This window comes from Rhinopithecus bieti, unplaced genomic scaffold (genome assembly GCF_001698545.2).
Source record: "Rhinopithecus bieti isolate Rb0 unplaced genomic scaffold, ASM169854v2 scaffold_20798, whole genome shotgun sequence".
NCBI classification, from domain to species: domain Eukaryota; kingdom Metazoa; phylum Chordata; class Mammalia; order Primates; family Cercopithecidae; genus Rhinopithecus; species Rhinopithecus bieti.
Window position 1 is genome coordinate 1404588 of NW_016810106.1, and position 12701 is coordinate 1417288.

General features: G+C 50.9%; 1 protein-coding gene across 2 annotated transcripts in view; it reads left to right on the forward strand.

The window, feature by feature from the left end:
• Nucleotides 1–401: 401 nt before the first annotated feature.
• ST8SIA2 (ST8 alpha-N-acetyl-neuraminide alpha-2,8-sialyltransferase 2) overlaps nucleotides 402–12701 on the forward strand; it is a 72827-nt gene continuing 60527 nt past the window's right edge. The window contains exon 1 of one of the 2 annotated variants that reach the window (XM_017891374.1): nucleotides 402–1364. In XM_017891374.1, coding sequence (XP_017746863.1) covers nucleotides 1267–1364 — 98 coding nt within the window. In that variant the 5' untranslated portion in view covers nucleotides 402–1266. The remainder of the gene's footprint in view (nucleotides 1365–12701) is intronic. The other variant, XM_017891373.1, reaches the window with a different exon arrangement.

Genomic DNA, 12701 nt, shown 5'->3' on the forward strand with positions numbered 1-12701 from the left:
TAAACCAGATGATCATTTCTGGAAAGTTACATTTCTTAATTTCAGGAATTGTTCCAATTAGTGCAAAGAAAATAAAAGGTAATTATCTAATTCCAGTAAAACTTAATGGGGCCCTTCCCATCCCTGGCTAATGGTTGGTGTGAAATGTAATTTGACTTAAACTGTCTAAGGCAGTGAAAGTGTGAAATATTCAGGAAGAGTGGGGACATTACCCCTTGTGGGAGCCATATTTTCTAGAAGGCATTTTGATCAAGACAGGACTCCCAGGGTTATTGATTTTGGGGCTACTGAGAGTCCAAGAACTGAGGAGATGAAGGCCACCCGGCGTCAGTACCGCGAGGGCGGAGGGAAGACGGGCGCTAAGTCTCCCATTGGGGTTCTAGCCGAGGGTTCCAGCCAGGATTTCGTGACCTGGGGGCAGCTCGGAGAGCTCTCCGGACCTAGTATCGGGTCTATAAATGGAGAGCAAGATAAGCACCTGGAGGGAGTGGTTTCTCGAGAGAGCCTCGCCCACAAACTGTAGTCAGCATCTTCACCGAAGTTGGCCTGTCTTGGATATTTCTTCTCTCCTCCCCTTCCTCCACCTCCCCTCCTAATTCATCAACTGCTGAAACATCTGCCTGGCTGAAACCGCCTTCTCGCCGCGCGCTGGGGGCTGTTCTCAGGTGTTGCTCTTTGTGTTGAGAAAACTTTGCGAGGAGGCGAGGGAGCTGGACAAAGAGCGGGCGAGGGAGGGCGTTTGCCAGCCTGAGGGGTGCGCCGGGCGGTGCGCGCATTTCTCTGGGCTCAGCTCAGTACCCGGTCGTTCGCGGTGGCCAGAGCCCAGCCTCTCTAGGCCAGGAGTGGCAGCCTCCGGCTGCAACCCCGCGCCCTCGGAAGCTGAATAAAGCCAGGCGGGAGAAGCAAAGGCTAGCAAGTCTGGACGCTGGAGTTGGTGGGAGGAGGCGAGCAGAAGCGCGGAGCAAAGCTGTCAAACTGCGCGCGGAGCCCGGCGCGGGGCGGGGGAAGGGAGAGGAAGGAGGGAGGGAGGGGCAGGCGGGAGCCGAAAGGGAGCGAGCGGGCTCGCCGCGCCTGAGCAACCCCTGCCTGTCGCTGCCGCTGCCGCTGCCGCTGCCGCTGCCGCCGCCGCCGGCCCAGACTCGCCCCGAGCGCAGGGTATCTGCCCAGCTGCGCGCGGCACGCGGAGGCTCCGGCGTCCGCCGCTGCGCCCTCCAGCCCCTGCTCCTCGCGCCGGCCCGCGTGGGTCCCGGCGGGCGCGAACCCACCATGCAGCTGCAGTTCCGGAGCTGGATGCTGGCCGCGCTCACGCTGCTCGTGGTCTTCCTCATCTTCGCAGACATCTCAGAGATCGAAGAAGAAATCGGGTAAATAGCTGCGCCCAGGCCCGTGCCACGAGCCCGGGCGGTATCTCTCCCTCCTTCCCTACTCTCCACCCTCCGACCCCCTTTGTGTGCGCCGCGCCCCCACCCCCCTCCGTAGCTCCGCTGGAGAGGTAGGGACGGTTTGGCAGAAGGTAGCGGTGACGGGGCCCGGGACGGTTTGGGGAGAGGAGGGTGGGGGCGCGGCTGCCGTGGGGTGTCCCCGGGCGGGGCTCACGGGAAGCCCCCAGCTGGCCCGCGTCGGGAAGCGGGCTCGCCCACCCTGCCCCCCTGCCTGGCGTGTCCAAGCGCAGTGTCGCCGGGGTCGAGGGAGGGCGCCGGGGAGTGTCTCGGGCGGGCGGAGGGGCCGAGAGTGGAGGGAGGCAGGAGTTTCTTTGTCTCCCGCACGGCCGCTTTCTCGCCTTGGCAAAGTGGGCAGGGGGCGCGCAGGGATCTCTGAGCTGGGGGAGGGGTTCCCCGGGCCGGAGCGGAGGGCGGGGGCTCTGCATGGACTACGGGGAAGCCGAGTGCCTCCTGCACACACAGACAGGCACACGCGCCTCCCGCCGGCCCGGGAGCCCGGCGTAGGAGCTGGCACCACTAGAGAAGGGCTCGCATAGCTGGACTGAGATCCCCGCCCTCGCCTGGCTTTGGACATTCAGCCAAGCCACGGCGACCCCGGCGACCCTGGGTTCCTGTGCGCTCGCAGCGCGGAGACAGAGACATTTCGGGAAAGTCTGTACTGCCGCCCGGTGGGTTTCTGGGCCCTCAAGCGGGCGATCTGGCCCTTTTTTCTCCCGACCTCGCCAGAGGTAGGGCGGGACCGCGAGCCCGGATCCTCCCGGCTCCGGACTTCCTGGAGCGCGCACTTGAGGCGCGGGACGCACCAGCTGTGTGTCCCAGAGGCTGAGACTCGCGCCCCGCCCCGCAGCCTTCGGCTCGCCCGGGCGGGCCCTTCTCCAGAACCTCCAAAGGGCGGTAGACGACAGGTGGGGAGGCAGCCAGCCTTCTGAGGAGGCCCGAGGAGACCTTCGTGGCCCTGGGTAAGGGGAAGGTGAGGTCTCAGAGAGCGCAGAAGGTCTCTTCCTCTATGGGATTTGTGCCCTGCCAGGCGCTCTTCTCGAGTCCGGCGCCGCGTGCGCCCCTCCTTTGTCCCATTTGTTACTTCATTTGTTATCTGTGCTAGTTGAGGGTCCGCCACACTGTCAGTCCCTCAAATGAGAGATGCCAGTCTTAGGCCCAAGCAGGATGCCGAGGCCCCAAGGACCAAAACTTGGGACAAGTGCCGCTTCCCGCTCTCATTTTCTCCCCGCCCCTACCCTTCTCCCCGCCCCTGCCCATCTCCCCGGAATTCCTTCTGTGAACTCCACTGGGCTTCAGGAACCCCTCTCCCTGCCTCTCTGTCTCCTCTCATTCTGGGTCTCCCCAAGAGCTCTGAAAACTTTCACAAATGCTGTGCAGTTAATACACAACGTGCCACCATCTCCCACGCAAAGATAAACATGCTACTTTTCATAGCTGTTCGCCTCAGAAACGTGGATCGGAAAGGAAATCGGGCAAGTCACGTCTTGGGGTAATGGAAGATGCAGTGAGAAGGGCCTTCCTCTGGGCTCTTCGGCTTCTTATTCCGGATGTGGGCACTGCCTGGCCCAGATCACTTGCTGATCTTTGCCCATGTGAGAGGGAAGGCCCGGCGCTGCCCATTGTTCTGCTATAAAAACGTAAGTGCCGTGATCATCCAGGCACCCCTAGGTCAACCCTTCACTGAATTCTTAGCAAATACCTTCCACATGCTGGCAACTTTTAATTTTTAAAACGCAATCAGGAGATCACTTTGCACATAATGTTGCACTTTCTTGCCAAATGCATGGTGAAGCCTGCACTCCCCACATCAGGTTGTTCCCATATATGTACACACCCCTGGGACTTGTTTCACTTGAGGGCTCTCTACCTCTTTTTATCCTGTCTCTGTTGGGCCAATCCTAGGAAAAAACTGTCAAACAAGTCTGATGCGTCACCTCCTGTGGCATCTTCCTTCCCTCTCGTCCCAGGCTGACCACTGGCTTGACCAGTCCTGACCAGGCCTGAGACACCCCCTCTCCCAGGCTGAGGTAGCTGCCTTAGAACAGCACTACACATGCCTTTCCACTGGGACAGGCACTCTAGCCCCATTCACGGTCAGCCCCACACATGTTTAATCCAGAGGAATGGAGGCATATTTTGGGATTCACCATGGCTGGAGAAGGAAACACATGGGCAGAGCATGGGAATCCCAACAGCACCTTCTGCCTGCTTACAAGTGAGGGTTTTGTGTGTGTGTGTGTGTGTTTTTGAGATAGAGTCTCACTCTGTTGCCCAGGCTGGAGTGCAGTGGCAAGATCTCGGCTCACTGCAACCTCTCCCTCCTGGGTTCAAGCAATTCTCCTATTTCAGCCTCCCGAGTAGCTGGGATTACAGGCACGTGCCACCACACCAGGCTAATTTTTGTATTTTTATTAGAGATGGGGTTTCACCATGTTGACCAGGCTGGTCTCAATCACCTCAGGTGATCCGCCCACCTCAGCCTCCCAAAGTGCTGGGATTACAGGCGTGAGCCACCTCTCCCGGCACAAGTGAGGTTTTATCACTAAATTCATTCTTGGAATTACCCCAACTTTGAGCAGCTGGGCTCAGCGTCCAATAAGAGCCTTGGCACAGTGGCCAGTGAGGGGCATCAAGAGGGCTCCACCTTCCTCACCATATGCCTTCCTGGAGACCTGGAATCATACTCAGGAACACGAGTCTGCTGCACCAGCCGAGCCCCTCCATCCCCAACTTGCTCTGGACCTGTGCTAGGGAGGATTACAGATGATCTGCCCGTGTCGGCCCCTGGGAGAAAGCGATGGCTCTGTAAAAGGATGGCTGTTTCTGGGAAGTAATGAACAGTGGGACCCTGTGATCTGTTACGAAGGAAGGAAAAATAGAAGGAACCTCTTTTGGGGGTAACTTTTCAAGGATTAAGGAACTTTAAAAGTGAAAGAAGAAAGTAAATCACATGTGTATTATCTGGAGGAATAAAACTGAGATTTAGTTTTCTGAAACTCTTGATTCTCTTTTTTATAAAATAAGGCTTTTAATGTGGTGGTCTCAGAGGTCCTATCCTGCCTGAAAAATTATGCGCCATGAATTGAGGGGCAGGACTTTCTTTGAGGGGAGTTTTCTGAGACACACATCTCTTTTCCTTAGTGATTATTTTCAAAAGTTCAATTTCTGACTCTCTTGCTCTCATTCAGCTGGAGCTGAATAAGAAAACAAAATGTGGAAAGATAAGTTCTCTGCAAAGCACCTAGAGAGTCCTGCCTAGTAGCCAAGGAGTGAATTCAAATTCTAAGTCAGAAATTGGGTGGGGCTTTCGTAAAACAGCCCCTGATCAACTCATGCACGCTCCCAAGTTTTAGATCCAATTCGACCAAGTTGTAAGCTAAAATCTTCTGCTTGTTTCTTGGGCTTTAATCTTGATGTAACTTCCACTAGGGGACTGTGAGGCATCACTGTCTTGCTCATCATGGTGTCCATGGAACCGGGGACACAAGGCATTCAATAAACATCTGTTGGATGAATAATGTCCTGAGTCTGGCACAATGATGGGCACACACGGCATCCTTGGGCAAAGTTGCAACTCAGAGCTGGCCAGGAACGGGGTGGCTCATGCCTGTAATCCCAACACTTTGGGAGGCTGAGGCAGGTGGATCACCTGAGGTCAGGAGTTCAAGACCAGACTGGCCAACATGGTGAAACTCCATCTCTACTAAAAATACAAAAATTAGCCAGATGTGGTGGCGGGTGCCTGTAATCCCAGCTACTCAGGAGGCTGAGACAGGAGAATGGCTTAAAACCTGGGAGGAAGAGGTTGCAGTGAGCTGAGATCACGCCACTGCACTCCAGCCTGGGCAACAGAGCGAGACTCCATCTCAAAAAAAGAAAAAGAAAGAAAGAAAGAAAGAAACTCACTGAGCCTTGGGACAGAAAGAGAGCATAGGGGTCTCCCTGTAGAAACATTTCCTTTTTATCAATTAGGGTAAATTTGACACTGAGAAGTAACATCACTAATCTGAGATCACAGCCTGGCTGGTTTAGGGCAGGGCAGGCTTGCACAGGTCTCCACTTTTGTAACCCAATGCGCTAATCCTCCTACTAGTTCCTCTACTCATAAAGGAATTACAGAAATCTTGTTAAAGAGAAGTTGAGTAACTAGTAATGATAACAATAGCAATTATGACAACGGTGAAGATGATGATCATGGTTAGCATTTACTGAGTGCTTCCTAAGAGCCAAGAGCTATTCCAAGTGCTTTATAGGTGTTAACACATTCCAGCCTCATGGTAATCCAGTGGTCACCTACCAGTGGCACTGTTTGTAGAGCTCTGTGAGCCAGATGCTATGCTAACTGCTTTGAAACATGTTTGCTGGATCCTCACCAGAACCCTCTAAGGTAGGTACCATTTCTATCCCCATTTATTGATGAAGAAACTGAGGCCTGGAGAGATGGTATACCCTGCTGATAAACTTGTGATAAAGCAGCTGTATGGAAGGCCAAAACCCATGCATGCTCTTGACCATCATGCTAGACTGCCCTGTCCTCTAAGTTATTTTTTTTACCCTGAGCTAATGTTAGGGAATACATCTGAAGACTAACTCATCCCCGGTGGTTCTTCCAAAGGCCCAGAGTTTTCCTGAGAGCCTGGTCTGGCCTTAGTAGTTGCTCCATCAGACATTTAGAAAGAGAGAAGGTGAAATGAGGAGGACCAGAGGAGGACTCTGAGCACATCTCCCCAAAATGTCCCTCTAGTCCAGCTAAGTTCAGTGCCATGCTGGAGGACAGAATGGCATTAACCCCAGCCTGTTACACAAGGTCACCTGCCATGGGTATGAGCATTCCAGACTCTCAGGTGGAGCCTGGGGCTAAAGTGACAGGAGGAGGGAAAGCTCCTATTCCATTGCAAACCTGATTCTGATGTTAATGGAAGGGGCCTGCCTCGATACTATATGCTGTATGTTTGGGCATCTAGGTGTCTGGAGCAGGGGAGATAGTAAAGATATTTAACAACTGGTACCTCTCCAGCACCAACCTGTTAGAATGGACATCTGACCCGTCAGAACTGATGCCATCCAGTACACCACGACCAGGGGTCCTAGTGCACGCCAGCCAAACACCAGGCCCTGTCCGGGAAAACACTAGACAAGGAGAGGCTAGCTCTGATCATCAGCCATGATGAGATCTGTGAGCAGGCAGCAACTACTGCCAACAGCAGAGAGTGAGGTGAGGTGCATCATTTAGTGGATGAGTGCACGTGGACGGGAAAGAAAATGACCTTGAGCAGTCACAGTCCAGGCACTCTATAAGAAGTGCATATGTTTGCTCAAGACAATGCAATTTTTTTTAAAGCCCAATCTTCTCCCTAGTCCTGGTGTACTTCACTGAAGTATAAGCATGATTGGAAGATAAAATAGGAGAGAAAGAAGGTCTGGTTTTAACTCACTTGCTCCAAGTCCTTGTTGCCAACTGTTCCAAACATCACATTTAAATTGTAAATAGATATCCATCTTAGAAACCAATTCACCACTCAGTGCCTCTTTCCTCCTGTAAGGCAGGGTTGCTAGGTTTTAAACATGTTTTAGGTTTTACAAATTGGAAATGTTGTAGATTGCAAATTATAAATACTTCTTCGAGAGAGGGGATTCTAGAAAGGCTCCCATTGCTTTTCTCAGGGCATACAAAGCAATGCATCTTCTGACTTTTGCCTCTTTCTGTAGCCGGCCTGGGCTCCAGCCATTTTGTATTGCTTACAGGTTCCCCAAAGTATCCTAGGATTTCATACCTCTGTGCCTTTGTACATCCCGCTCCTGCTCTGTCCTTGCATGCATACCATCCTTCCTGCTGTTGCCTCGCTCCTCCCAGGCCCTTCCTTTCTCTCACTGCTCTGTCTTCTCCTTCGAGGCTAAGGTCTGGTATCTCCTAGATCCCGTCCCGCCGAGACATCTACATTGGTTGCCCCTCCTGTATGCACCCTTTGGGCCCCATCATGCAGCACCCCATGGAGATACATTTCACAATTATGTTTTCTTTATCCTTTATCCCCAGCCCCTGGTGATACGTATATGATTTAGTAAATGAAGCCCATAAAATTTTTTTGAATGAACAAACTGACCGACGATATGGCAAAAATAAGCATTCAACCTCTCTGCTCCCAAAAGTACATACTATTCTAACAACAATTAAACACCCTCCACTTGATCTGGAAGCCCCCTGCTTTTCCTATGTATCTAGCATGGAAGGTGCAGCCCGGTGAAGAGCACAGTCTGGCTATGACATTATTCACCATTGTGGAATGTTTCAGGCCAACGGAAATAAAAGCCCCTTTCTAATTTGTAAAAACACCCAGTGGTGTTTGCCCCCTGCCAGTTTAGATAAAAACCAAAGATCTAGAGCCCAGATGCCAAGCCTCTGCCGGCTGTTGGTTCTCCAGAGAGCCCTTTCCAGCCCTCCACTGCCCATGGTGCTGCTGAGGCTGTCCCCTCCTGCCTGGAAGGACAGCCGGTCCTGTCTACTTTAATCCCCTTCAGGGCTTCCGTAGTGGCGTTGAGAGCAGACCAGGAATGCAGGGCCAGCTGTTTCCTTGCAAGGGCTGGTCCCCAGGTAGGATGCTGGAAGCTGAGCGTTAGAGACGTTGACAGAGTAAGAAATGTGAGGTCAGGTCGGGATGTGTCATCTCAAAGATTTTCCTTATGAAGCACCTTCTAGTGGTGTTTTTATTTGAAAACACTGGTCAAACCAGCAAATCCTGCTGATGGGTCAAGACTTGGGGGAGCTGTGTGGATCCTAGATGAGGTCAGGAGCCTCATCTCTCTCAGCTGTCTCAAGCAGAAATGAGTTAGAGACAGATGGGAGGACGCAGTGAAAACGGCCGGGGGAGGGACAGGAACATGAAAGCCACCAGCTGGGCGAGTCAGGTGGCTGTCTCCTGCCAGGGTGTGGGGACAGGCTCATCTTCCGGAGAGGCGCTGCGGGGTGAGACACTGTCCCCTGTGGCCGACTGGCTGACTGCCCCTGGGCTTGCTCACCATCTCTCCAGAGCTGAGGCTGGTCCTTAAGCGTTGAGATTAGTCACTCTCCTGGGTGGCATCTGGGCTGGTTTTAAATTCTCCCCAGTCTCCTGCAGTTCATCACCCGGCTAGGAAGCTGCCCAGTGTCCTGACGGGACCTGTGTGTCCCCGTGTTTTCTCAGCTTTGGCTGTCACTGACTTCGCAACAATGGCCATGAGGGAATGGCTCCAACTGGGGAGAGCAGTGGCCCCGACATGACATGTGTCTGTATTACACGTCGGCAGTCAAGGTTCCTCCTGACACTTTCGAGAACTTGGGATCCCGATTCACTCCCCTGGGAAATCCAGCGTCCCGCCTTGCTGTGTGGGTGTGCCTTTGACTTCCCAAACTGCTTTGCAAGCATGAAGCTCTCAGCTCTGTCACAGGGTTTCCCAGAGCCGTTTTGTTATTATCGGAGGAATGCGGAGGGACTGAGCTCTGCTTCCTGGGCCTTTTTTAAGGTTCAGGGCAACAATTCCTCCTCTCCCTCCTCCAGCTTCTTAGTTGATGGCCGAAGGATGAAAGGACCCCCAGGTCAGTGGTTCCCACATGGTGAGCCACAGATGAGTGGCGATCTGAAAGGAGACAGAAAAAAAAAAAAAAAAAAAAAAAAAAAGCACAATGTAGCCATGATTATTAATAGTTTCAAGTTGCCAGCTGCCATTGCTTGGAAAGAACTCTTCTATATTCTGAGATAATGTTCCTTTTTCCTTTGGGATACTAAGATGTCCTTTCTTTTATGAAAGGGGGTGATGGTAGCTATGACGTTCTCCCTTGGCTGAAGAGGGTGGTAACCTCATGAGTCCCCAACCCCAGTGTTTTGGAAATACTATGGGTCCTTGAAATCTGATAGTCTAGGGTCTGGATCCACAAGGTACGCTGAAAAGCTCACTTCAGGAAATAGCCTCACTCCTCACATATTTTCTTCCCCATGGAGATGATGCCAGCAGAGAATAATAACAAAGTCATTTTTTGTCTGTGTCTGCTGGGGTCCCAATGATTTTCTAAACACTTTAGTTATCTAAACACCTATAATCCTCCCAACAGTCTAAGGAGGTCTATCTATGTTATTATTATCTCCCTTTTACAGATTAGTGAACTGAGGCCCGGAACAGTCAAATAACACAGCTGGTAAAGTGCAGAGCTGGGATTCAAACCCAGGCTCCAGGGAACAAGGAGAATTCTCCAAAAACGATGTCTTAAATGGCATCCAGTGGGGAAGAGATGCATGCTTGTATTTTCAAGGAATAAGCCTTGGAAACACAAAGGTCTGTGCGAGAGAGAACCCTGGGATGTAGCGATGCTGAAGGAATCTTAGGGGACAGCATACTGGAGCCCAGGCCATAATGGGACATGGCAGCCAAAAAGATCAATAGAATTTAGGGTTGCCAGCTCCAAAACACCTTAATGTGGAATAAGGGCCAGGGGCACACTGCTCTGCCTCTGCCTCCCCTCTTTTCTTCTCCTCTCACACCTGCTTCCCCCCATGGAGTCTCATCAAAATGGCTCCGGAGCACGGCATTTGTTTGACCATCTTATTACCAGAGAGAGAGAGAAACACTGAGAGAGAAGAGAAAAACAACAGAAATGATTAAGGCCTGGATTTTCTTCTAGGGGAAGACAGAAGGGTTGGTGCTGTCAGCTTCCCCAGGTCAGTGGAGCCTGACAAGGAAGGGAGGGAGGGAAGGAGTGAGGGAGGGAGCGCTTCGGGGAGGGGCCAGGTTCATGCAAGGAGGTAGCACATCCCAGGGAGCCCCCTTTCCTATGGTAACCGCATTCTGCTGAGAGCTCACATGGATCACCTCACTCAACCTTCCCAAGCACCCTGTTAGCCCATTTGCAGATGAGGAAATGGAGACTCAGAGAGGTCGTGGGACTTGCTAAGGTCACACAGCTAGTAAACACGAAGCTGGGATTCCACCCAGGTTTGCCTGACTCCATGGTCCATCTGGTCTTAGCCACTTTTTTATACTGCGGTTACTTGACTACTCGCCCCCATTCCTCATGCCTCCTGCCCTGGGCCTCCTACACTTTATTCCATTTTCTGTACCATGCAGAGAGTTTGCACAGAGATGCTGGAAACTTTTGAGACTGTAGAATAGACTCATCATTGTCAGATAACTTCGCAAACACAATGGCATCCGTCACCATTGGGCACAACACTTCAGCGGAGGCTGTGGAAGAGGCAGACATACCTGGACTCTACCCAGGGAGGTGTGAGCACTTGTTATTGAGCTTCCCCAGTTCTAATTTTGAAAACCGGCTGCACACGGAGGAGCGATACCCAGGGTTAATTCTCACCTTCTTGGTAAATGCCAGAGTAGCTTAAATAATGAAGGTGGGAGGCATATGATGTCTGGAGAAAGTGAATTAGTAAATTGATAGGGCAGGTGACTTTAGTTCGCTATTTTCCTGTAAGCAGTAAAGGCCCTCCCTCTGCATCTCTTGAGATTCCCACAGTTTGGTATTTGACTTTAGGTGGACTCAGGATGATGCCCAAATTATACGCTAATCAAAACATTTAGTTCCCAGGAGAAGCAAAGAGAAGGACAAGAGAGAAACTCCCCGTGGTGTTCTGTCTTGGCCCGGGCAGGGAACCTCTTAGGCCAGCTGGACACAAAGGCAGCAACATGCTGACAGACAGCATCCCAAAGAAAGACCTGTGATGGCCCAGTCTTGGTGGTAAAGCCAGTTAGGGCTCCACAGGCCCTTCCCCAACCTGCCAAAACTGCCCACCATAGCTCTAACCTCCAGCAGAATGCCAGAATGACTCACTTATGTATTCATCATACATCTCTCCCTGCCACCAACCAGGGGCTTTACTTTTATCTGTAAGGACTGACAAGTTCTTGCCAGAGCTGGATTCATGGCATATGATTCAGGACATTGGGCCATACCTTTGGAGAAACTGAGAGCTACTCTTGGAAGATTAAGGCTCTAGTCTTCAGTGGAACACTCATTTCCTGTGTGACTTCAGGCAAGTGACCTCACCTTTCTGAGTCTCAGTTTCCTAATCTGTATAATGGGGTTAATAACACCCAACTTCCAGTGTTCTGAGGATTAAATAAAACACAAATGGTGGGAATGTAAAATGATACAGCTCCTATGGAAAACAGCATGATGGTTCCTTAAAATATTTAACATAGAATTACCATGTGATCCAGCAATTCCACTTCTGGGTATATATTCAAAAGAATTGAAAGCAGGGGCCAGGTGTAGTGCTCACGCCTGTAATCCCAACACTTTGGGAGGCCGAGGTGGGTGGATCACCTGAAGTCAGGAGTTTGAGACCAACCTGGCCAACGTGGTGAAACCCTGTCTTTACTAAAATTACAAAAAAAAAAAAAAAAAAAGCCAGGTGTCGTGCTGCATGCCTGTAGTCCAGCTACTCAGAGGCTGAGACAGGAGAATCGCTTGAACCCGGGACGCAGAGGTTGCAGTGAGCCTAGATCACACCACTGCACTCCAGCTTGGGTGACACAGCAAGACTCCATCTCAAAAAAAAAAAAAAAAAAATTGAAAACAGGGACTTAAACAGGTATTTGTACACCCATGTTCATAGTAACCTTATTCACCATAGCTAAAAGGGGGAAGCAACCCAGGTGTCCATCAGTGAGTAAACGGATAAACAAAATATGGTAGATGCCGGGCATGGTGGCTCACACCTGTAATCCCAGCTCTTAGGGAGGCAGAGGCGGGAGGATATCTTGAACCCAGGAGTTTGGACCTGCCTGGGCAATATAGCGAGATCCTGTTCTTAAAATTTTTTTAAAAAAGCTATATACATCCAATGGAATATTATTTAGTCTTAAAAAGGAAGGAAATTCTGACACAAACTATAAGATGGGCTAACCTTGAGAACATTATGCTAAGTGGAATAAGCCGGCAGTCAAAGGACAAATACTGTGTGGTTCCACTTATATGAGGCATCTAGAGTGGTCAAATTGATCAAGACAGAAAGTAGAATGGCAGTTGCCAGGATCTGGGGAAGGGGAATTTGTTTAATGGGTATAAAGTTTCAGTTTTGAAAGATGAAAAGAGTTTAGCAGATGGATGGTAATGATAGCTGCAGAATAATATAAATGTCTTAATGCCACCGAACCGTACACTTAAAAATAGTTAAGATGGTAAATTGTATGTTATGTGTATTTTACCACAATTGAAACACACACATGCACAAGCAGCCAGAATAGTGCCTGGCAGGTGCTCAGGACACGCTG